The following is a 22066-nucleotide window of genomic DNA, read 5'->3' on the forward strand; positions in this document are numbered from 1 at the left end:
TATCTTCTTTCCCCAGAACAGACACCCTTTGAGGCGAATGGGGCTGAGAAGGCTCTCACAGCAGCTGCCCTTTCAAGGACAATCTCTGCCAGAGCTATGGCTGACCCAAGGCCATTCCAGCAGGTGCAAGTGGAGGAGTGGGGAACCAAACCCGGTTCTCCCAGATAAGAATCCATGCACTTAACCACTACACCAAACTGGCTCTACGCGGTAGGAGTAAGTGACTCCCGAGCAGCTCCACTGAGCTGCTCAGGGGGTCAGGGAGGGCAGCCTGGCTGAAGTCCGCTCCGTCGAGGTCTGGGCGCGGCTCATTGCGGAAAGGACGTCAGAAGCGCTTTTCCTCCATCTGCAGCACTGAAAGAGTTAAGCCCACAGAGCTGCGTGCTAGAGAGGCCAGGCTAGGGGGTAGGGCGGAGAACGTGGAGAGGCTCTTTTCCTGTCTGAGTGTGCGTGCCTGGAGGAGGGGGTGGTCGGGTTGGCTTCTGAATCGCCAGAGGACAGGAGGGGCTTCAGGCATGTAAGTAAGCCATAGGGCCGGATCCTGGGAAGGTTTACTCACAAGTAAGTCATAGGGGGGAGGGAGAAGCTCTGAAATTTTGGAGAAGAGGAATGTTGCCGCTCATCTGTAGATTCAGGAGGGTAGCTGCGTTGGTTTGAAGCAACAGAACAAAGTTGGATATCCAGTGTCACCTTTCAGACTAACAAAGTCTAATTCTGGGTAGAAGCTTTGGCGTGCATGTAGAAGAAGATATTGGATTTACACCCTGCTCTTCACTCCGAATCTCAGAGCGGCTTACAATCTCCTTTACCTTCCTCCCCCGCACAGACGCCCTGTGAGGTGGGTGGGGCTGAGAGAGATCTCCCGGAAGCTGCCCTTTCAAGGACAGCTCTGAGATAGCTGTGGTAGAACCAAGGCCATGCCGGCAGCTGCAAGCGGAGGAGTAGGGAATCCAACCCAGTTCTCCCAGATAAGAGTCCCGGCACTTAACCACTGCACCAAACTGTAGAACCTATTTAATTTATGGATCAATATAAAATAATTTTTAAAACAATCCTTGAACTGGGAAAGTTCACACCTATGATAGTGTGATCCCACCTTGTGACACTTGCATTTATGAAAGGAACAATAAAGCACTTTGAAAAGGCATCATGTTTGGAACATTAAAAAGGTAATTCCCCTGTGCAAGCACCAGTCGTTTCCAACTCTGAGGTGACATCGCATTCATGGTAGACTTTTTTACAGGGTGGTTTGCCATTGCCTTCCCCAGTCATTTACACTTCCCCCCCAGCAAGTTGGATACTCCTTTTACCAACCTCAGGTGGTTGGAAGGCTGAGTCAACCTGGAGCCGGCTACCTGAACCCAGCTTCTGCCGGGATCGAACTCAGGTTGTGAGCAGAGATTAGGACTGCTGTACTGCAGCTTTACCACTCATAACCAAGCATATACAACAGCAATCAACATGTAATTTGGGCCTGTTGTCTTTGAGCCGACCAGGGTCTCAGTCTTTCTGACTTCTTTCTAGCTGACTTGCAGCTTTGTGTTCTGATCTCTTCAGTTCTTTACAGGAGTTGCTAGTATTCCTGAAATATTAAAACATAGTTTCATAGAAAGGACAGAGTTCTCTTTATCTCCCTTTAGTGGATTCAAGGTAACACATCCACACTGCTTCAGATATATTAAAATGGAAGTTTATAAATAGAAGGTAGAGGCGGAGTGGCAAATTAGCATACAATATAATAAAAGTTGTTTAGCATACACAATGATAAAGGTTGTTTAAACTAAACAAGCTTCGTTTTTACGGTTACCATTTGATTGGGTTTAATTCAGGGGAAGGGGGAATAGTGAAGATAAGAAATATCAAAACTGGAGACTGGTGGCAGATGTACGCTTCTTAAATGTGGGATGCTGAGAGTAATTGGGACTCTGTTATTACACTCCATCCCTCCCCTCTCAAGCATAAAGCAGGGTCCCAGGTAATTACTCTCAGGGGCTATAAATGCCTTCAAAGCTGGGCTTTTACCCCTCTGGAGCCCACAAGAGCGGAGTTCCACCTTGGCTGCCCAGGGCTCTGGCCACGTGCTCCCAGGCCAGGAGGTGTGGCCTAATATGCAAATGAGCTCCTGCTGGGGTTTTTCTAAAAAAAAAAAAAAGCACAGCTCCAAAGTATGATTTTTTGAGGTATGTTTTGATTTGTTATCTGCCTTAGTGACCCCTGTGGGAGGGGGGGGGAGAGAGACAGGACCTGAACTTTGTAAATAAAAATCAATTCTTGGCCAAGGAGGTCTTAGGGAACCCCAGGCTTGATCAGGAGGGGAGGAATCATTCATGCCAGTCAGCTCCTTTAAATGTCATCCATTTGAGCCAGTGTTTCCCCCACATCTGACCTTTCCCTGGGGGTTCACTGCCGCCTCCTGCTCCTGTTCATCTTCTGCCCTGACCTGGACAGCCTAGCCAACCCCTGGCCCATCCCTTCTGTTGTAGACCCAGTTTGGTGTCGTGGTTAAGTGCATGGACTCTTATCTGGGAGAACCAGGTTTGATTCCCCACTCCTCCACTTGCAGTGGCTGGAATGGCCTTGGATCAGCCATGCTCTGGCAGAGGTTGTCCTTGAAAGGGCAGCTGCTGTGAGAGCCCTCTCAGCCCCACCCACCTCACAGGGTGTCTGTTGTGGGGGGAAAAGATATAGGAGTTTGTAAGCCGCTCTGAGACTCTTTCAGAGAGAAGGGCAGGGTATACATCTGCAGTCTTCTTCTTGGGTGCTTGGACGGAGCTATTGCCTAATGTTTCCACTCTGTTGAAGAGATACTGGCAACACTGAAGCTCCTACAGCCATTTTATCCAGTTTACTCTGAGACCCCAGAACAGGCCAATTTCCTGGTCCTGATCATCTCATCCACCTTGATCATATCATCTGCAACAGCCTTTTAAAGAGCCACATCCAGACATTTTCCTGAAGGACCGAAGAGGCATATCTCACAAAGCTTGATTGGTAATATAGCACCATGACACTAATCCTGATCTGCAAATTGTAACAATAATGCTCCTTCTGAACCACTGGGCCAGTCCTTCAGTGTCTCTTGGCTAGGGTGTGATGATGTAGGCTCCGTTCCCTTTTGGTTTCTTCCTGCCTTTTTGATTTCCTTTCCTGTTCCTTTTCACAGCCACGTGTAAGGGTATCTTTCCACATTTGGAGGTGACCCAAGATAAGGGGAAGGAGATGGAAGAGGAGGACTCAGAAGGACCTGGGATAGACAAGAGATCAAGGAAGAGTCCCCATCTCACCCAGGCTGGGAGTGCTGTTGAATCCTGGGAAAGAACTGTGCCAGCGATCCGGTCTGAGAACACAGTAGCCACAGAAAGACGCAACCAATGCTTCCGGCAGTTCCGCTACCATGAGGCCGATGGACCCCGAGAGGTTTGCAGCCAACTGCAAGCACTTTGCAGCCATTGGCTGGAGCCCGAGAAGCACACCAAGAAGCAAATCCTGGACCTGGTGGTCCTGGAGCAGTTCCTGGCCATCCTGCCCCAGGGAATGCAGTGCTGGGTGAGAGGATATGAGCCAGAGACCAGTTTGCAGGCGGTGGCCCTGGCCGAAGGTTTCCTCCTAAGTCAGGCTGAGGAGAAGAGGCAGGCAGAGCAGGTGAGGGGCTTTCCTTTGGTCAGTTCCAGCAAGGACCTTATCCTAAGGCTTCCCTGCCAGGTATTTCTACCTTTAAAGAATTCACTGGGCTGGGAAGAAAATCCAACCCTGCGGACTCAGAGGAGTCTGGGAGTGGGGCAGGATCTGTCTCCTCAGTCTCTTCCATTTCTTCTCTTACTTGTTTCCCTTATTGTTGTTTCAGATGTGGGGACCAGCTGTAAAGATGGAAGCGACGTTCTCTGAGACAGAAGGAGCTCCTTCCGAGGAACTTCAGAGGGCGCAGGCCCAGAAGCATGCCCGAGATGCTGTGCTAAGTGGTAAAGATCGCTCCTGTCCGGATGGGATTGGGGGTATCTAGTCAAGTCCTTGGGTGGAAGGTTTGGGGCAGGAGAAAAAGGAAATACTTCTGCTCACGACACAGACTCCACTTCTGGGACTTCGTGCCCCAGGATGTGATGGCCACCCTCTTGAAGGGGGAGTATACAGATTCATGGATGGATTAAAATATTTGTATCTCACTTTCCTTCCATTAGATGGACTCAGGGTGGCTCAAAAAAGGATAAGAAGGCAAATGTGGGTGCAGCTATTAGTCATGGTGAATAAATGGAACCTCCTTATTGCCCTGAGTTGGATGTCCCTGGCTAGCCCGATCTCATCAGGTCTCAGAAGCGAAGCAGGGTCAGCCCTGGTTGAGACCACCAAAGATGTCCAGGATTGCTGTGCAGAGGAGGGCAATGGCATATACCACCCCTGATCGTCTCTTGCCTTGACTAACTATGGGGTTCCCATAAGTCAGCTTTGTCAGCAGAACACACATAAGTCAGCAGAACACACACATGTCCTGGGGCAGTATGCCTCAAAACACCTGTTGCTAGGGGCCAATAAATGGGCTTCTCGACCCCTGCTTTAAGGGCTTTCCCGGGGCTTTTGGCTGGCCACAGTCAGAAAGAGGATACTGGACTACGGATGCCAGGCCATGGCCTGCCCCCGCCCCCCCCCCCCCCCCCCGAGGTTTGGAACATGTCGTGGATGTGATGCCCTGTTGATGTCTTGTCTGGCCGAATACCTGAATGTGAAGTCATAGCATCAGCAGATGCCCTGGAACTCCATTGGTTGTACAGAATGTCAGCTGTTGCACTAAAATCGTGTCCAGATCTGGGGCTGGATGTTCCAACAACGTGTCATTCAATGTGATTTCTGGCCAGTCTTTTCCTCCTTCCAGTCCAGACTCAATGGCATGTGGGAGGGCCCAGGTGGCAGGAGACCAGCATATCTGGGGTTTTGGTCTGATCCAGCAGGGACGCTTTAACCTTTTCAGCTCCAGAGTTCACAGGGAACTTATCAAGTCTCATTTTTACCACACCCTCCCCCCAAGTCCCATGGGAACCTGGTGCTTTTCTTCCACCTCTCCGTTAGTTTATTAAAAATCATAACTAATTTAACAAAATTCAAAGTCGAGGATAGAATTCACCCTTCCAATTGTATCTCCCTCACAGATCGTGAAGAGATGTTGCCAGTGTTCCTTCTAAGCTGAGTTAGTGTGAGCTAGCCCACAGTTTTTTAGCCTCTAGCTGACACATTTTCACCTTAGCTCATGAGAAATGGCACCAGAGAAAACTAATTTATGCAGTAGTCAGATCTCTTGCTCACAACTTTAAGGCCAGTAGCTCACCAAGTAGAAATTTTGCTCACAAGACTCCGCAGCTTAGAGGGAGTAGGTTGTCAAACCATCATATTTGCAGCGGAGTGCAAATGTCTGCTCCCCTTCTGGTCCAGGTAGGGGGAGATGAATGGGGGACAGTTGGGCCCTGCTCCCTTCTCAGGGACACATTTGCTCTTGTTGCCAAAATCTCAATACTTCAAAACTGCAAGAGCAGCTCTGAACCCAACTCCCTTTACACCAAGCAAACGCTGCACCCTCCCAGAATGCCCTCATCTCTGCCTGGCATGGTCTGTGGCAAGGGAATCGGCTTTTTCTTTCAGTCTCCCTTGTCCTTTGAGGAGGTGGCCGTGTATTTCACTGAGGCTGAATGGACCCTGCTGGATCCAGGCCAAAAAACTCTGCAGGGAAGTCATGCTGGAGAAGAAGAAGACTGCAAATTTATACCCCACACTTTTCTTTGAATCAGAGAGCGGCTTACAATCTCCTATATCTTCTCCCCTCACAACAGACACCCTGTGAGGTGGGTGGGGCTGAGAGGGCTTTCAAAGCTGCTGCCCTTTTCAAGGACAACTGCGATAGCTATGGCTGACCCAAGGCCATTCCAGCAGCTGTAAGTGGAGAACTATGGGCATGTGGCCTCTCTGGGTAAGGACCTTCTAGAGCTGCCAGTTGCTTCCATTGGGATGATGCATGAATTCAGACATTGAAGAGTAGTGTAGAGCTATAAACCTGCTACTTGGCCCCACCCCTCACTGGAAGCTACTTGCCCCCCAATGGGGGACTCCAGGACTTGGCTGGGCAGGGAAAGTGATGTTCAGCATGGCTGGAGAGAGCGACCCCAGCGCCCCCCCGCAGCTGATCCAGGGGCAGCTGAGGCCAGTGCTGTGGCCATCACCCAAGCCAGAGAGGGTGCCCTGGACTGTGGCCAAGATGGAGCTGAGAGGCCCTCAGGAAGACTCTGCAAGGGGCCAGATCTTGATTTCTCAGTGGCCATCCTCTACCACATGCCCCTGCCCCAGATAGGATTACAGCCCTCTGCTTTGGTTGTGATCAGGAAAAAGATCTCTCTGCTGGTTGGGATTTGGGCTTTGATTTTGACTGTGGTTCTATCCTTTCAGATTTAATTTTTTAAAAAACATTTTATTTTATTTTATTTATATCCTGCCCTTCCCACAAAAGCAGGCTCAGGGTGGCTTACATGTTCATGAAGATACGTGGAAATAAAATTACATTAAGATATGGCAACATAAAAACATAAAAAATCAAACCATTTCAAGTGCTATAAGAAGAATTTTTCTTCTTCCTTGGATTTATCTTGTTCTTTACGTATCACTTTTTGTCTTTTTCTCTCTCTGCCAAAAGAACACAGGATTGTAAGAGAGACTATAGTGGAGAGCAACGAAGGTTTTGTGTCAGAAGAATGGCTGGAGAGTTTCTCAGGAAGATCTCAGGAGACTCTTTCTTTCCCACATGAGCTGCCTGCCAGTGAGTATCCATCATGGTTCTGTCAAGGGCAGGGGTAGAATTCCAGCAGGAGCATATTAGACCACACACCCCTGATACAGCCAATCCTCTAAGAGCTTACAAAAAAGAGCCTTGAAAGCTCTTGGAGGATTGGTTACATCAGGGGTGTGTGGCCTAATATGCAAAGGAGCTCCTGCTAGAATTCCACCCCTGGTCAAGGGAATGGGCAAGGAATAGCAGGGGACCTTTCCTCTTCCCTTCTAGGCAACTCTTGGTTTGATAGAGTGACCATCTCAGCTCTATGCCTATCCTCAATCAAGATCACTTTCCAGGGTGTCTGGAAAAGATAGCTTTATTTGATAGATAGTACAGACTCTGGACATGGAGATGTCAGACCTACTCTACCTGGGCAGAGCCCTGTGTTATATACCTTATCTGGGACCGTTATTCATCCAGCCAGAATTCAAGGCAAAAAGCGTGCAAAGTAGTTACAATTAGTTCTCACAGTAATTAGTTACAGACAGTATACCGTTACGCTGTCTCCACAAACAGATAAAGATGACCTTAAGAGCCAAGCTGTGCACTGGTTGGACGTGTGCTCTGAAAGGGGTCACTGTTTGCCTGCTCCTCAGCCTCCTCCTCCCTCGCTTCCTCATCCCAGGTCTGTTTCAATGCCCTGAACGGTGGACAAGTACTGCTCCCAGGCTATCTAAAGGCGCCCCCCTGCAGTGCTCACTGTCTGTCAGCACCGGGGCAGGCCAGCAGCAACACAAAGGAACTGCATCCTGAAAGGTGCTGCCACTGCTCCCTCCTCCCCACTTCCTGGATAGGAAGGAAGTGGGGAGGAGGGAGCAGCAGTGTCGCCTTTCAGGACGTGGTTCCTTTGTGCTGCTGCTGGCCTGACCTGACCTGGTACTGACAGACAGTGAGAGCTGCATGGTTTTACCCACCAATCAGCTGATCCGTGAGGGGCAGGACACCTTTAAATAGCTCCGGAGTGGTGCTTGACCGCTGTTCTGGGCATTGAAATAGACCTGGGGTGGGGAAGGGAGGGAGGCGGAGGTGTGGGAGGCACAGTGCTGTGGGGGGGGAGGTGTGGGGTGCACTGTGGAGGGGGGCAGTGAGTTGTAAGTCTGCCTAGGGCGTCGTGCCCTCGGGCCGGTGCTGCCTGGACATCTTCATTCTTTAGGTGGAGATAGGTTTGAGTGCTTTCTTTGAGCTGTTCTGCCTTTCAGGGGTGGCCTCCAGCAGATAGTTCAACCAGTTAACACTGCAGCCCAAAGAGAACCGGCTTCAGCCCAATGACACAGCACCCTCTGTTGTGGTGGTGGGAATCAGGGTTCACCCAAAGAATATTGAAGATTGATTGATTGGACTTAGATGTCCATCAGTGTCATTAGCCACAGGGTATAAATGGAATACTGCGTCTGGAGCAGTGATGCTTTGTGTTCTTGGTGCTTGGGGGGTGGGGGGGCAACAGTGGGAGGGCTTCTAGTGTCCTGGCCCCACTAGTGAACCTCTTAATGGCACCTGGACTTTGGGCCGCTCTGTGACACAGAGTGTTGGACTGGATGGGCTATTTGCCTGATCCAACATAGCTTCTCTTACATTATGTAAAATAAAATACATACCACAAGTTAGGAAAGGCACAAACAGGCATAAGAAAAGGCCTGCATGGTTAACAAACAAAGTAATGGAAGCTGTAAAAGGTAAGAAGGACTCCTTTAAGCGGTGGAAAACCAGTCCAAATGAGATTAGTAAAAGGGAACACAGGCTGTGGCAAATCAAATGCAAGACTGTGATCAGGCAGGCAAAAAGGGACTATGAGGAGCATATTGCAAAAAACATAAAGACCAACAATAAAAATTTCTTCAAATATATTAGAAGTAGGAAACCAGCCAGGGAGGCAGTGGGGCCCTTGGATGACCATGGGGTAAAAGGATTACCGAAGGAGGATAGGGAAATGGCTGAGAAGCTGAATGAATTTTTTGCCTCCGTCTTCACTGTGGAAGATGAGAACTTTTTGCCCGCCCCAGAACCACTAATTTTGGAAGGGGTGTTGAAAGACCTGAATCAGATTGAGGTGACAAAAGAGGAGGTCCTACAACTGATAGACAACTTAAAAACTAATAAGTCACCGGGTCCAGATGGCATACATCCGAGAGTTCTGAAAGAACTCAAAGTTGAACTTGTGGATCTTCTAACAAAAATCTGTAATCTTTCATTGGAATCTGCCTCCGTTCCTGAGGACTGGAAGGTAGCAAATGTCATCCCCATCTTTAAAAAGGGTTCCAGAGGAGATCCGGGAAATTACAGGCCAGTCAGTCTGACTTCAATACCGGGAAAGTTGGTAGAAACCATTATCAAGGACAGAATGAGTAGGCACATTGATGAACACGGGTTATTGAGGAAGACTCAGCATGGGTTCTGTAAGGGAAGATCTTGCCTCACTAACCTGTTACATTTCTTTGAGGGGGTGAACAAACATGTGGACAAAGGAGACCCGATAGATGTTGTTTACCTTGACTTCCAGAAAGCTTTTGATAAAGTTCCTCATCAAAGGCTCCTTAGAAAGCTTGAGAGTCATGGAGTAAAAGGACAGGTCCTCTTGTGGATCAAAAAGTGGCTGAGTAATAGGAAGCAGAGAGTGAGTATAAATGGGCAGTCTTCGCAGTGGAGGATGGTAAGCAGTGGGGTGCCGCAGGGCTCGGTACTGGGTCCCATGCTCTTTAACTTGTTCATAAATGATTTAGAGTTGGGAGTGAGCAGTGAAGTGGCCAAGTTTGCGGATGACACTAAATTGTTCAGGGTGGTGAGAACCAGAGAGGATTGTGAGGAACTCCAAAGGGATCTGTTGAGGCTGGGTGAGTGGGCGTCAACGTGGCAGATGCGGTTCAATGTGGCCAAGTGCAAAGTAATGCACATTGGGGCCAAGAATCCCAGCTACAAATACAAGTTGATGGGGTGTGAACTGGCATAGACTGACCAAGAGAGAGATCTTGGGGTCGTGGTAGATAACTCACTGAAAATGTCAAGACAGTGTGCGTTTGCAATAAAAAAGGCCAACGCCATGCTGGGAATTATTAGGAAGGGAATTGAAAACAAATCAGCCAGTATCATAATGCCCCTGTATAAATCGATGGTGCGGTCTCATTTGGAGTACTGTGTGCAGTTCTGGTCGCCGCACCTCAAAAAGGATATTATAGCATTGGAGAAAGTCCAGAAAAGGGCAACTAGAATGATTAAAGGGCTGGAACACTTTCCCTATGAAGAAAGGTTGAAACGCTTGGGACTCTTTAGTTTGGAGAAACGTCGACTGCGGGGTGACATGATAGAGGTTTACAAGATAATGCATGGGATGGAGAAAGTAGAGAAAGAAGTACTTTTCTCCCTTTCTCACAATACAAGAACTCGTGGGCATTCGATGAAAAGCTGAGCAGACAGGTTAAAACAGATAAAAGGAAGTAGTTCTTCACCCAAAGGGTGATTAACATGTGGAATTCACTGCCACAGGAGGTGGTGGCGGCCACAAGCATAGCCACCTTCAAGAGGGGTTTAGATAAAAATATGGAGCAGAGGTCCATCAGTGGCTATTAGCCACAGTGTGTGTGTATATATAAATTTTTTTGCCACTGTGTGACACAGAGTGTTGGACTGGATGGGCCATTGGCCTGATCCAACATGGCTTCTCTTATGTTCTTATGTTCTAATGAATAGCCCCATCCCAGCTAATGCTGGGCTCTGAGTGATGTACAACAATAGATAAAAATGAGATGTGTCTGACTCCTCCCCTCCTGCAAGACTCTACTACTATGCCTTCATGTCCCATGTCTATCCAAAGTTCAGTCAGACCCCCTAAGCGCCTGATCGAGGTGGAAGCAGAGATTCACCCTCTCCTGGACTCTGGGATGGGCAGCCCCATGCAGCCCAGTGTGGTCAATCTTATGCACCCTCCTCCTGAAGCACCTCCTGGTTCCAGTTTCAACAATGGCTGTATCAATTTTGACTTGAATAACTCGCTTGATCAGCTGATTGAAACTGACTGATGTCTAACAATGCCCCAGCCCTCACCAGTGAAACTGTTATCCTGGAATATAGCTGGCTGGGGAAGCAAGAAAGGGGACTCTGATTTTTGTTCCTACCTCAAACAATTTGAGATCATCTTTCTCCAGGAAACCTGGACAAACTCTTTGATTTGCCTCGAGGGTTTTCTAGCATACTCCTTACCTGGGTTTAAAAGTAATTCACGTGGTCGTTTCCAAGCAGGCTTGTCTTTACTAGTCTCTCAGCAATCTAAATTTAAAGTGCTGGAACTACCTGCTTGCAACCCCCTTGCCCATGCTTTTTGTTTTAGCTGTCATAGCTTTGTATTTATTGTTGTTAATGTCTACCTTCCCCCCTCTCCTGACAAAGCTTCGCTATGCTTCCTTTGGGATCGTATGACCACATATCTCGAACAACTTGAGCACCTCTTTCCTATGACAGATATTATTTTGCTTGGAGATTTTAATGCTAGAATTGGTAAAGACGACTGGGACCGCTTGGCTCTCTTGAACTTAGACCCCAATGTTTCCCTCCCTTGCTTTTTTAGGTCTGGCAGGATTTCTAAAGATGCCCGCATCAACCAGGCGGGCATTCTATTTGCTAAGTATTGCATCCAATTTGACAAACTAGTCTTAAATGGCTCCTCTGACAGGGATTTTCCGGGGGAAGTCACCTTTGCATCAATCAGAGGCTGCAGCGTCTTAGATTATATTTTAATCCCTCCATCTTTTAAAGATTATTTAGTGCATTTTTATATTGATAATCGCTCTGAGAGTGACCATTTTCCCCTGGTTTTTATATTTGACAATCCATCACCTCTTGATGATAACCCAGCCTGTGTAAGGGCAGACACATCCGCTTGGTCTCTCCCCAGTCTTATTTGGTCACGCAACCTTGCTGTGAGAACCCAGCTAATAATCAACGAGCAAGCACTTGAGAATTTACGCCTCTCCCTTATGTCTTCTATGAACCCCACGGAAGTTATTTCCTCCTATGACTAGATAAAAATGCAAACAGTTAAAACCCATAAAACCAGTTAAACAAAAATAACTGTAAATCCGATGGTGTCCTAATGAAATTGTTCTAATCCAGATTTCCAGACACTGCATCGGGGGCGGGGGGATCCCATGGGGCGGAGGAGAGAGCTGCCAGCTCGGCAACTTTGGAGTCCTTAATTGAAAGCCCGGGAGAACATCTCGGTCTTACAGACCCTGCAGAACTGTAGAAGATCTCGCAGAGCCCTGATGTCCTCTGGCAGAGAGTTCCACCAGGTCAGGGCCAGGACTTTTTCAGTCCTGGTCTGTGTTGAGGACAGCTGGACCTCTTTAGGACCAGGGATCACCACAAGATTCTGTGTCACAGAGCGGCCCAAAATCCAGGTGCCATTAAGAGGTCCACTAGTGGGGCCAGGACACTAGAAGCCCTCCCACTGTTGCCCCCCCGCCCCCCAAGCACCAAGAATACAAAGCATCACTGCTCCAGACGCGGTATTCCATTTATAATAATAATAACTTTTATTTATATCTCGCCCTCCCCACCGAGGCAGGCTCGGGGCGGCTCACAGACATGGCATGTGTGTCTTCTTTATACCCTATGGAAAAGAAGTACTTTTCTCCCTTTCTCACAATGCAAGTCGGGTTAGAACTGATAAAAGGAAGTACTTCTTCTCCCAAAGGGTGATTAACATGTGGAATTCACTGCCACAGGGGTGGTGGCGGCCACAAGCATAGCCATAACCATAGGAGGGTTAAATAAAAATATGGAGTAGAGGTCCATCAGTGGCTATTAGCCACAGTATATATGTGTGTGTGTATTAGGCTTCCCAAATCCCCCGCCTTGCCTGGGGACCCCCGATTTGGAGCCTTCTCTCCCCTCTAGCCAAAAATCTGGAAAGCGGGGGGGAATGGCGGCCCTTCCCACCTAGCCCCGATCTCAGCAGCTTCTCCTTGCCCTGCCCTTCCCACCCAGCCCCCATCGCAGCAGCCTTTCTTCAGTTTTCCCAGACTGCTTCCCGCCCCAATCAGCTGGCTGGGGGGGGGGGGGAGAGGGAGCCATGCCCGCAAAGGACCATGTGCCTTTGCACCTCCAGAGGCTTGACTTCAATTTAGGATGGTGTGTCTGTGAAGAAGCTGGCAGCAAATGGTGAGTAGAGAGGCTGTTCCGCTGCTTCAGACTGGCCAGAAAGGGGGGGGGGGGAGGGAAACGTCTTCATTATGTGATCGATAGGGTATAATGGGGAATTGTTCTGGAGGTTTCGGGGGCTCTGGGGGAGCTGTTTTTTGAGGTAGAGGCACCAAATTTTCAATATAGTATCTAGTGCCTGTCCCCAAAGTACCCCCCAAGTTTCAAAATGATTGGACCAGGGTGTCCAATTCTATGAGCCCCAAAAGAAGGTGCCCCTATCCTTCATTATTTCCTATGGAAGGAAGACATTTAAAAAGGTGTGCTGTCCCTTTAAATGTGATGGCCAGAACTCTCTTGGAGTTCAATTATGCTTGTCACACCCTTGTTCCTGGCTCCGCCCCCAGTGTCTCCTGGCTCCACCCCCAAAGTCCCCTGGCTCCACCCCCAAAGTCCCCAGATATTTCTTGAATTGGACTTGGCAACCCTAGTGTGCATATATGTATGTATGTAAATGTGTGTGTGTGTGTGTGTGCATATATATATATATATACACACACACACACACACACATACACACACACATATATTGGCCACTGTGTGACACAGAATATTGGGCCATTGGCCTGATCCAACATGGCTTCTCTTCTGTTATGTTCTTAAGATATGACAAGTAGAGCATAATGGTGTTCCAGGGACATAGCGGAGAAGTCAGTCCCATAGATAGAGAGTCCCACTGTCAACCAAGTAAACTCAGAGCCAAGTTCTCAGTTGACGCACAGTTGGTTGAGCCACAACAGGATAGGAAAAGTCCTGTAGCGATTTCCCATCTCCCCAAGAGGCAAGTGACCGACTCCTTCCCAAAGGCTAAGTCCTTTCCATCCCCTGGAGGCATCTGCTACAGAAAAACAGAAACAAACGCACACAAAAATCAGTTCTTCAGGCCACAGTTCAAAAAGGATGTGGCAGGGGCAAAGGAGGCCGATGAAGATGTTTGCTGCATGTTGCAAGGGTTTGGGGAGGATGGAACAGGACAGACTCTTCTGGGTTCATAACTGGACTTTTTAGCACTGCATGTTCCTCTAGGGAGCACTTTAATAGGGGCCTCCTCTCCTGTGGTATCTCTACTGCGGTATTTCTTGCTGACCATAAGATAGACTTCTTTCCAGAGAGACAGGCTGACTCTGTCCTTCTAGGAAAGGCAGAAATGCCTGGATGATTCAGGCAAGGCTGTGCATTAGACAATAGACAGGCCCAGCCAAGACCTCGGGAACGGTTTGGAGATAGCAAGAAAATGGCTCTGAGTGTAGGTGGCCAGCCACTGCAGGGTTGCTTTTCTTGCTGATTATTACATGCCCACATACAGGGGTGGAATTCTAGCAGGAGATCCTTTGCATATTAGGCCACACACCCCTGATGTAGCCAGTCCTCCAAGAGCTTACAAGGCTCTTTTTTGTAAGCTCCAGGAGGATTGGCTACATCAGAGGTGTGTGGCCTAATATGCAAACAAGCTCCTGCTAGAATTCTACCCCTGCCCACCTAACAAATGGGACTTCTTCCAAAACCATGGGGGTTCACTTTGAGAGCTCCCAGGTTCTCACTGTACCATAGCGAATTTGTATTTGGGGGTGGCTGGAAACCAGCTCCTTCTTGGCTCTCATCATGATCTTTTTCACACAGCCTAAGTATTCCGGTATGCCAGCTGGTCAGTTACTGAACAGTAACGGGTTTCTGCTGGCATTTCAGACAGACCCGATTCAGTAACTGGCTGCTACCGGAATACTCTCACCTTTTCACACAGTCCCGCGGCTGTCCCGGTAGTGAGGCATGTCTGAGTCATTACTAACAAAGAGCAGCTTCTTCCACTTTTCAACCCCTTCTTCCGGGTTGAAATCGCTATGGGGTGCTGTGTGAAATGTCCAGTATCTAACCCGGGAGCAGTTTTCGCGCCCTTTTTCGCCCGCCGGCGCGCGCAATCTCCAGCTTTTTTTGGGGGGGGAACGTCCGGCTAAGATCGCTATAGTGCTATAGCGCTATAGCGACGTATCACAACAGCATCAGCATAGGGATGCCTGGGCTCCATTAAGATGCCAGATATCACCGTCACTGAAACCTGGTAATTTATCTCAATAGAGCCTAGCCATCTCTATGGTGTTGCTGTTGTGATACGTTGCTATAGTGCTATAGCGATCTTTGCCCGACGTTCCAAAAAAAAAAAAAAGCTGGAGATCGTGAGCTGGCAGGCAAAAAAGGCTGGCGCTGGTGGAAGCGAGATAAGAGCGGAACAGTGTGAAATGGCTCACTTCAATCACGGAACCCTATCGGAAAAAAAAAACATGTGTCTGAAAACTCCCATCCCTGTCTCGGATTACTGCAAGGCGGCACAATACCGACTCCCTTCCGGCTTCCACTGGTAAGTGTGAAAAGGGCCTATATCTAGAAGGACACTCTCTGTGTAGCTGCAGGACTGGATATGTCGATAACTCTTCTTGTATTTAATAATCAAGAGCAGAGAATCAAAAGAGCTGCATGGCACATCAAGTGGAACTAGCAGGGGAGGGAATCTTTGCTACTTTCCCTCAGAGTGGGGGAGGGAGGGGAGGAATAGGAAGAATATGAACTCAGCTGTACTGGAGGGCCTGGCAGGGTTAAGGTGTGATCAGCGGCTGCATTTTGGAGGAAAGGTCTGATGGAGGATTTGCAGGGCCTGACTGGTGGCTTGGCTTCTTGCTTGGGTGCTGATGGGATCTCTTCCTTTATTCCAGCAGCAGATGTAGAGGAGACAACTGGGGAATACCAGAGATTCTCTTTGGAAAATGCCAAGAACAATAATGCTGAAGGAAACTTGGGAGAAGGAGATGGACCACAGAGGCAGGAGGAAAGCCATGCAGGTAAGAGGAGGGGTAAGCCTGTTCCTTGACAAGGAGGGGGTTTCTATGAATTCCCTGTCAAAGGAGAAAGGTCAATCAAAAAGAGAAGGGAAAAAAGGCCTGCATGTGAACATAAGAACATAAGAGAAGCCATGTTGGATCAGGCCAATGGCCCATCCAATCCAACACTCTGTGTCACACAGTGGCTAAAAAAAACAGGTGCCATCAGGAGGTCCATCAGTGGGGCCAGGACAGTAGAAACCCTCTCAGTGTGCTCCCACCCAAGCATCAAGAATACAGAGCATCACTTGCCCCAGACAGACAGTTCCAACAATATGTTGTGACTAATAGCCACCGATGGACCTCTGGTCCATGTTTATCCAATTCCCTCTTGAAGCTGTCTATGCTTGTAGCTGCCACAACCTCCTATGGCAGTGAATTCCATGTGTTAATCACCTTTCGGGTGAAGAAGTGCTTACTTTTTTATCAGTTGTAACCCAACTGCTCAGCAATTCCATTGGATGCCTATGAGTTCTCGTATTGTGAGAAAGGGAGAAAAGTACTTCTTTCTCTACCTTCTCTATTCCATGCACAATCTTGTAAACCTCGATCATGTCACCCCTCAGTCGGCGTTTCTCCAAAAAAAAACCCTCTTGGGAAGAAGGGAAAGTTATTTATTTATTTGACTTATATCCCACCCTCCCCGCCGAAGCAGGCTCAAGGCGGCTTACAAACCATTAAAACATTACATAAAACCAATTAAAACAGATATAGACAATAATACATTAAAAACGTTAAGATAATACAGGTGCTATAACAAACAATCTTAAATGATGGTGGTAGGTAGCTGCATATCCATTCTGTATCTAAGTTCATCTTCAACTATTACATCCAGATATTCCGTAAAAATCATAGGATCAGGCCTGTGCTTCAGAGTGGTTTAGATCACTTCAGTGTTCTCCAATCTTAGCTATCAAAGGCTTGGCAGAAGAGCACAATCTTGCAGGCCGTGTGGAATTGAGAAAGACCCCGCAGGGCCCTCACCTCCCCAGGAAGCTCATTCCACCAGCATGGAGCTGCAACAGAGAAGGCCCTGGCTCTGGTTGACTTTAGCCTCACCTCCTTAAGGCCGGGGATCAAAAGAAGGTTTTGAAACCCTGACTGTAGCACTTTCTGGGGAACATGTGGGGAAAGGCAGTCTCGAAGGTATGCAGGTCCCTGGCCGGTTTAATGTGAGAGCAAGTGTGGTGTGAGAGCCAGTGTGGTGTAGTGGTTAAGTGTGCGGACTCTTATCTGGGAGAACTGGGTTTGATTCCCCACTCCTCCACTTGCACCTGCTTGGAATGGACTTAGGTCAGCCATAGTTTTCGTAGAAGTTGTACTTGAAAGGGAAGCTGCTGTAAGAGCTCTCTCAGCCCCACCTACCTCACAGAGTGTCTGTTGTGGGTGGGGGGTGGGGGGTAAAAGGAGATTGTGACCAGTCTGAGACTCTTGAGATTCAGAGTATAGGGTGGGATATAAATCCTTCTTCATATAGAGCTTTAAAGGTAAGAACCAGCACCTTGAAAAGAATCCGGTATGCAATGGGTAAACCTGTAAAGGAAGCCCCAGTAACAGCCTGGCTGCAGCATTCTGCACCAGCTGAAGCTTCTGGGTTTGAGACAAGGGCAGACCCATGTAGAGGGCATTGCAGTAATCCAGTCTCAAGATGACCGTAGCATGGATCACTGTTGCCAAAGAAAGGAACCTGCTGCCTTATCAGCCAAAGGTATTAAGTAAGTAAATTTTTATTTATACCCTGCCCTCCCCGCCAAGGCAGGCTCAGGGCGGCTGAGTAAAAGGCCAAATTGGCAGTGGCTGCCACCTGGGCCTCCATTGTTAAAGAGCGATCCAGGAGCACCCCCTAAACTCTTTGGCGCCAATGTAAGTGGCACCCCATTGAAAGCTGGTAGTGTAATCTCCACTCCCGGGCCGCCGTGAGTTAGATAACAGGATCTCCGTCTTCATTGGAGGTCAGCTGGCCAGTGTAAAGCTAACCTCTGGATCCCAGTGTCTGCGAGGCAGTGGGTCAGTAACTGATGGTCGACCATGTTGAATGCAGATGGCAGGTCCAACGGAGTTAGATACAGGACCTCCATTGGATTCAGGTTCAGTTAACTCAGCCTGAGCCACCCTGCCATGGCTTGTAAAGCCTGGGCCAGATTTTTTGGGGCGCAGTAAGACCGGTCACCCACCAACAGATAGAACTGGGTGTCATCTGCATACTGATGGCCTCCCAGCCCATATCTCCAGGCAATCTGGGCAAGGGGGCACATGTAGATGCTGAATAACATCGGGGAGAGAACCGCCCCTTGTGGCACTCCGCGTATAAGCAGGTGTTGTCGGGACAACTGCCCCCCTATCACCACCCTTTGTCCTGATCCTGGGAAAAAGAGGAGAGCCAGTGTAAGGCCAACCTCTGGATTCCAGTGGGCCAGTAACTGATGGTCGACCATGTTGAACGCAGCTGACAGGTCCAACAACAACAGTACTGCCGAACCACCTTGACCCAGATGCCTCTGGAGGTCATCCCTGAGGACAACCAGAACTGTCTCTGTCCCATGTCCCAGGTGGAAGCCAGATTGAAAAGGGTCTAGCATGGAAGCATCCTCCAGAAAACTCTGCAGCTGCAGTGTTACTGCCCTCTCAGCAATCTTGCCCAGAAAAGGCAAGTTTGACACTGACCGATAATTTGCCACTATGGCCGGGTCCAATTTTGGGTTTTTAAAGAGAGGGTGGACCATTGCCTCCTTAAGAGGCTGAGGGAAGATCCCTTCAGATAGCGACCTGTTGACAATTTCCCTCAAAGGATCCCGTAGCTCCACCCAGCTAGTTTTAATTAGCCAGGATGGGCACAGGTCCAAGCTGCAGATGGTCAAGTGTACAGTGGAGACAATTCTGTCAACTTCCTCCATGCTGAGGGGAGTGAACGGATCCAAAACATGACTATGACTAGAAGATGTGTGCGGAGCTTTTGCTCCGTGCATGTGTGTGGCCTTTGCAGAGGTCTTCAGTCAGAGAATGAATGTCATTTCACAGATGCCAGTTCCCTTAGGAGAGAAACGGTATAATTGCTTGGAGTGCAGAAAGAACTTCTGTGGGAGAACAGTCTTTACTTCACGTAGTGTAATGGTCCTGTCTGACCTGCAGGCCTTCTTCCACTCCGCCCTCTGAGAGCCAGTTTGACATAGTGGTTAAGTGTGCGGACTCTTATCTGGGAGAACCGGGTTTGATTCCCCACTCCTCCACTTGCACCTGCTGGAATGGCTTTGGGTCAGCCTTAGCTCTCGTAGGAGTTGTCCTTGAAAGGGCAGCTTCTGGGAGAACTCTCTCAGCCCCACCCACCTCACAGGGTGTCTGTTGTGGGGGAAGGAGATAAAGGAGATTGTAAGCCGCTCTGAGACTCTGATTCAGAGAGAAGGGCGGGGTATAAATCTGCGGTCTTCTGAGGTTTTCTCAACATCTGGAGGAACTTTTTTTCTTTCAGGTCAGCCTCTGCCACCCCTGACTTTTGTAGGAATTGCCCATTGAGCAGGTCTGGACTCCCAGCTTTATGTAACTTTCTGTCTCTTTCTATGCTGCAGAAGCCAGAAATGTAAGAGAGTCTACAGTGGAGAGCAACGAAGGCTTTGTGCCCGAAGAATGGCAGGAGGGTTTCTCTGGAAGATCTCAGGAGACTCTTCCTTTCCCACATGAGCTGCCTGCCAGTGAGTATCCTTCATGGTTATGTCAAGGGAATGGGCAAGGAATAGCAGGGGACCTTTCCTCTTCGCCTCTAGGCAACGTTCGGTAGAGTGATCAAGCCCACTTGGTAAGGAGGGAGGGGGGCCTTCTGGGCCTGGGATGTAGAGATTTGGGAGCTCCTTCTGGGGCTGAGCTCAGGTGTAGCTGTTGAGGAGCTGCATGGATATTCCAGGGCAGGGGTGGGGGTTTTACCTAAGAGTAGCCCCGCCGGATGAAGCCAAAGGCACATTAGCCGTTTCCTACTGTGGTCTCCTGGAGATCTTCATTCTTAGGTGGAGATGGGTTTGAGTGTTTTCTTTGGAGCTGTTCTACCTTTCAGGGGTGGCCTCCAGTGGATAATCCAGGGGTGAACAAACTGAAGCTTGGGAGCCACATGTGGCTCTTTCACACATATTGTGTGGCTCTTGGGGCCCCCACCCGCACCCTGTTGGGCGAATTGGGGAAGGCATTTCTCTCTTTAAAGCCCTTCTCCAAGCCAACCAGCAGCTTGGAGAATGCATTTAAAGGTAAAATTGCTTTCTTTCCACCTCTCCCTCCCTCCCCCATCTATTTTCCTTCCTTCCTTGTGGCTCTCAAACATCTGACATTCATCTTTTGTGGCTCTCAGACATCTGACATTTCTTCTATGTGGCTCTTATGTTAAGCAGGTTTGGCCACTCCTGGGATAATCCCACCAGTTAACACTGCAACCCAAGGGGAACGACAATGACAACTGCAGATTTATACCCCGCCCTTCTCTCTGAATCAGAGACTCAGAGCGGCTTACAATCTCCTATATCTTCTCCCCCCACAACAGAAACCCTGTGAAGTGGGTGGGGCTGAGAAGGCTCTCACAGCAGCTGCCCTTTCAAGGACAACTCCTGCGATAGCTATGGCTGACCCAAGGCCATTCCAGCAGGTGCAAATGGAGGAGTGGAATCAAACCTGGTTCTCCTAGATAAGAGTCCGCACACTTAATCACTACACCAAACTGGTTGTAACCAGTTTCAGCCAAATGACACAGCACCCTCTGTTGTGGTGGTGGTGGAATCCAGGTTCACCCAAAGGCAGCGGAATCACATGCTTTTTATTCCAGAGAGACAGGCTGACTCTGTGCTTCTAGAAAAGGCCGAAATGCCTGGATGATTCAGACAAGGCTGCACATTAGACAATAGACAGCCAAGGCCCCAAGAATGGTTTGGAGATAGCAAGAAAATGGCTCTGAGTGTAGGTGGCCAGCCACTGCTGGGTTGCTTTTCTTGTTGGTCATTACCTGCCCCCATAACAAATGGGACCTCTTCAGAAACCATGGGGGTTCGCTTTGGGAGCTACTGGGTTCTCAGTGGACCGTAACAAACATGTATTTTTGGAAAGCTGAAAACCAACTCCATCTTGGCTCTCACCACATCTAGGACACTCTCTGCAGGACTGGGTAACTTCTTGGTTGGTGACTTCTTGTATTTAATCATCAAGAGCAGAGAATCGGAAGAGCTGCATGACACATCAAGTGGAACTAGCAGGGGAAGGAATCTTTGCCACTTTCCCTGTTGAAGTACATTCAGAGAGGGGTGGGGAGGGGAGGAATAGGAAGAATATGAACTCAGCTGTACTAGAGGACCTGGCTGGGTTAATGTGTGACCAACAGCTGGGTTTCAGAGGAAAGAAGATCTGATGGAGGACTTGCAGGGCCTGACTGGTGGCTTGGCTTCTTGCTTGGGTGCTGATGGAAACTCTTCCTTTATTCCAGCGGCTGATGTAGAGGAGACAACCGGGGGATTCCAGGAATTCTCTTTGGAAAATGCCAAGAATGATGCTGCTGAAGGAAGCTTGGGAGAAGGAGATGGACCACAGAGGCAGGAGGAAAGCCATGCAGGTAAGAGGAGAGGTAAGCCCATTCCTTGCCAAGGAGGGGTTTTCTGTGAAATCCCAGTCAAAGGAGAAAGGTCAATCAAAAAGAGAAGGGGGAAAAAGCCTACGCACAAACCAGAAAACCCACTCCTGGGAAAAATGGAAATGAAAGTGTGGCCTTTGCAAAGACCTTCAGCCAGAGAATGAATGTCATTTCACAGACGCCAGTTCCTTTAGGAGAGAAACCATGTAATTGCTTGGAGTGCGGAAAGAGCTTCAGTGGGAAAACAGTTCTCACTTCATGTAGCGGAATGGTCCTGTCTGACCTGCAGGCCCTCTTCCACCCTGCCCTCTGAGGTTTTCCAAACATCTGGAGGGCCTTTTTTTCTTTCAGGTCAACCTCTGCCACCCACTGAGAAGGTCAGGACTCCCAGCTTCCCTTCCAAGTTCTGAGGCCTTTCCTCTGCATCCCCCGCTAACCAGCACCTGGTTACCATGGGGACAGCTTGCAGCCTTGTGCACCCTTGGGGCTCCTTTTCAAATTGCATGTCCAAGATGGTGGAGGTCTATGTGGTACAGAGAACCACTTCCAGGATCAAAAGTTATAAAGCATTTACTAATAAGATAATGTTTATAAGCATAATCTTAGCAT

The 22066-nt window shown here is 48.8% G+C and overlaps 1 protein-coding gene across 1 annotated transcript in view; it reads left to right on the top strand.

Annotated features, from left to right (window-relative positions):
- Positions 1-395: 395 nt before the first annotated feature.
- Positions 396-22066, top strand: part of LOC132571065 (zinc finger protein ZFP2-like) — a 28848-nt gene continuing 7177 nt past the window's right edge. The window contains exons 1-7 of the mRNA XM_060237720.1: positions 396-517; positions 3164-3642; positions 3845-3959; positions 6668-6790; positions 15700-15825; positions 19428-19550; positions 21314-21439. Of these exons, the coding sequence (XP_060093703.1) occupies positions 3220-3642; positions 3845-3959; positions 6668-6790; positions 15700-15825; positions 19428-19550; positions 21314-21439 (1036 nt within the window). The 5' untranslated portion in view covers positions 396-517; positions 3164-3219. The remainder of the gene's footprint in view (positions 518-3163; positions 3643-3844; positions 3960-6667; positions 6791-15699; positions 15826-19427; positions 19551-21313; positions 21440-22066) is intronic.

This window comes from Heteronotia binoei, chromosome 5 (assembly GCF_032191835.1).
Source record: "Heteronotia binoei isolate CCM8104 ecotype False Entrance Well chromosome 5, APGP_CSIRO_Hbin_v1, whole genome shotgun sequence".
Taxonomy (NCBI): Eukaryota; Metazoa; Chordata; class Lepidosauria; order Squamata; family Gekkonidae; genus Heteronotia; species Heteronotia binoei.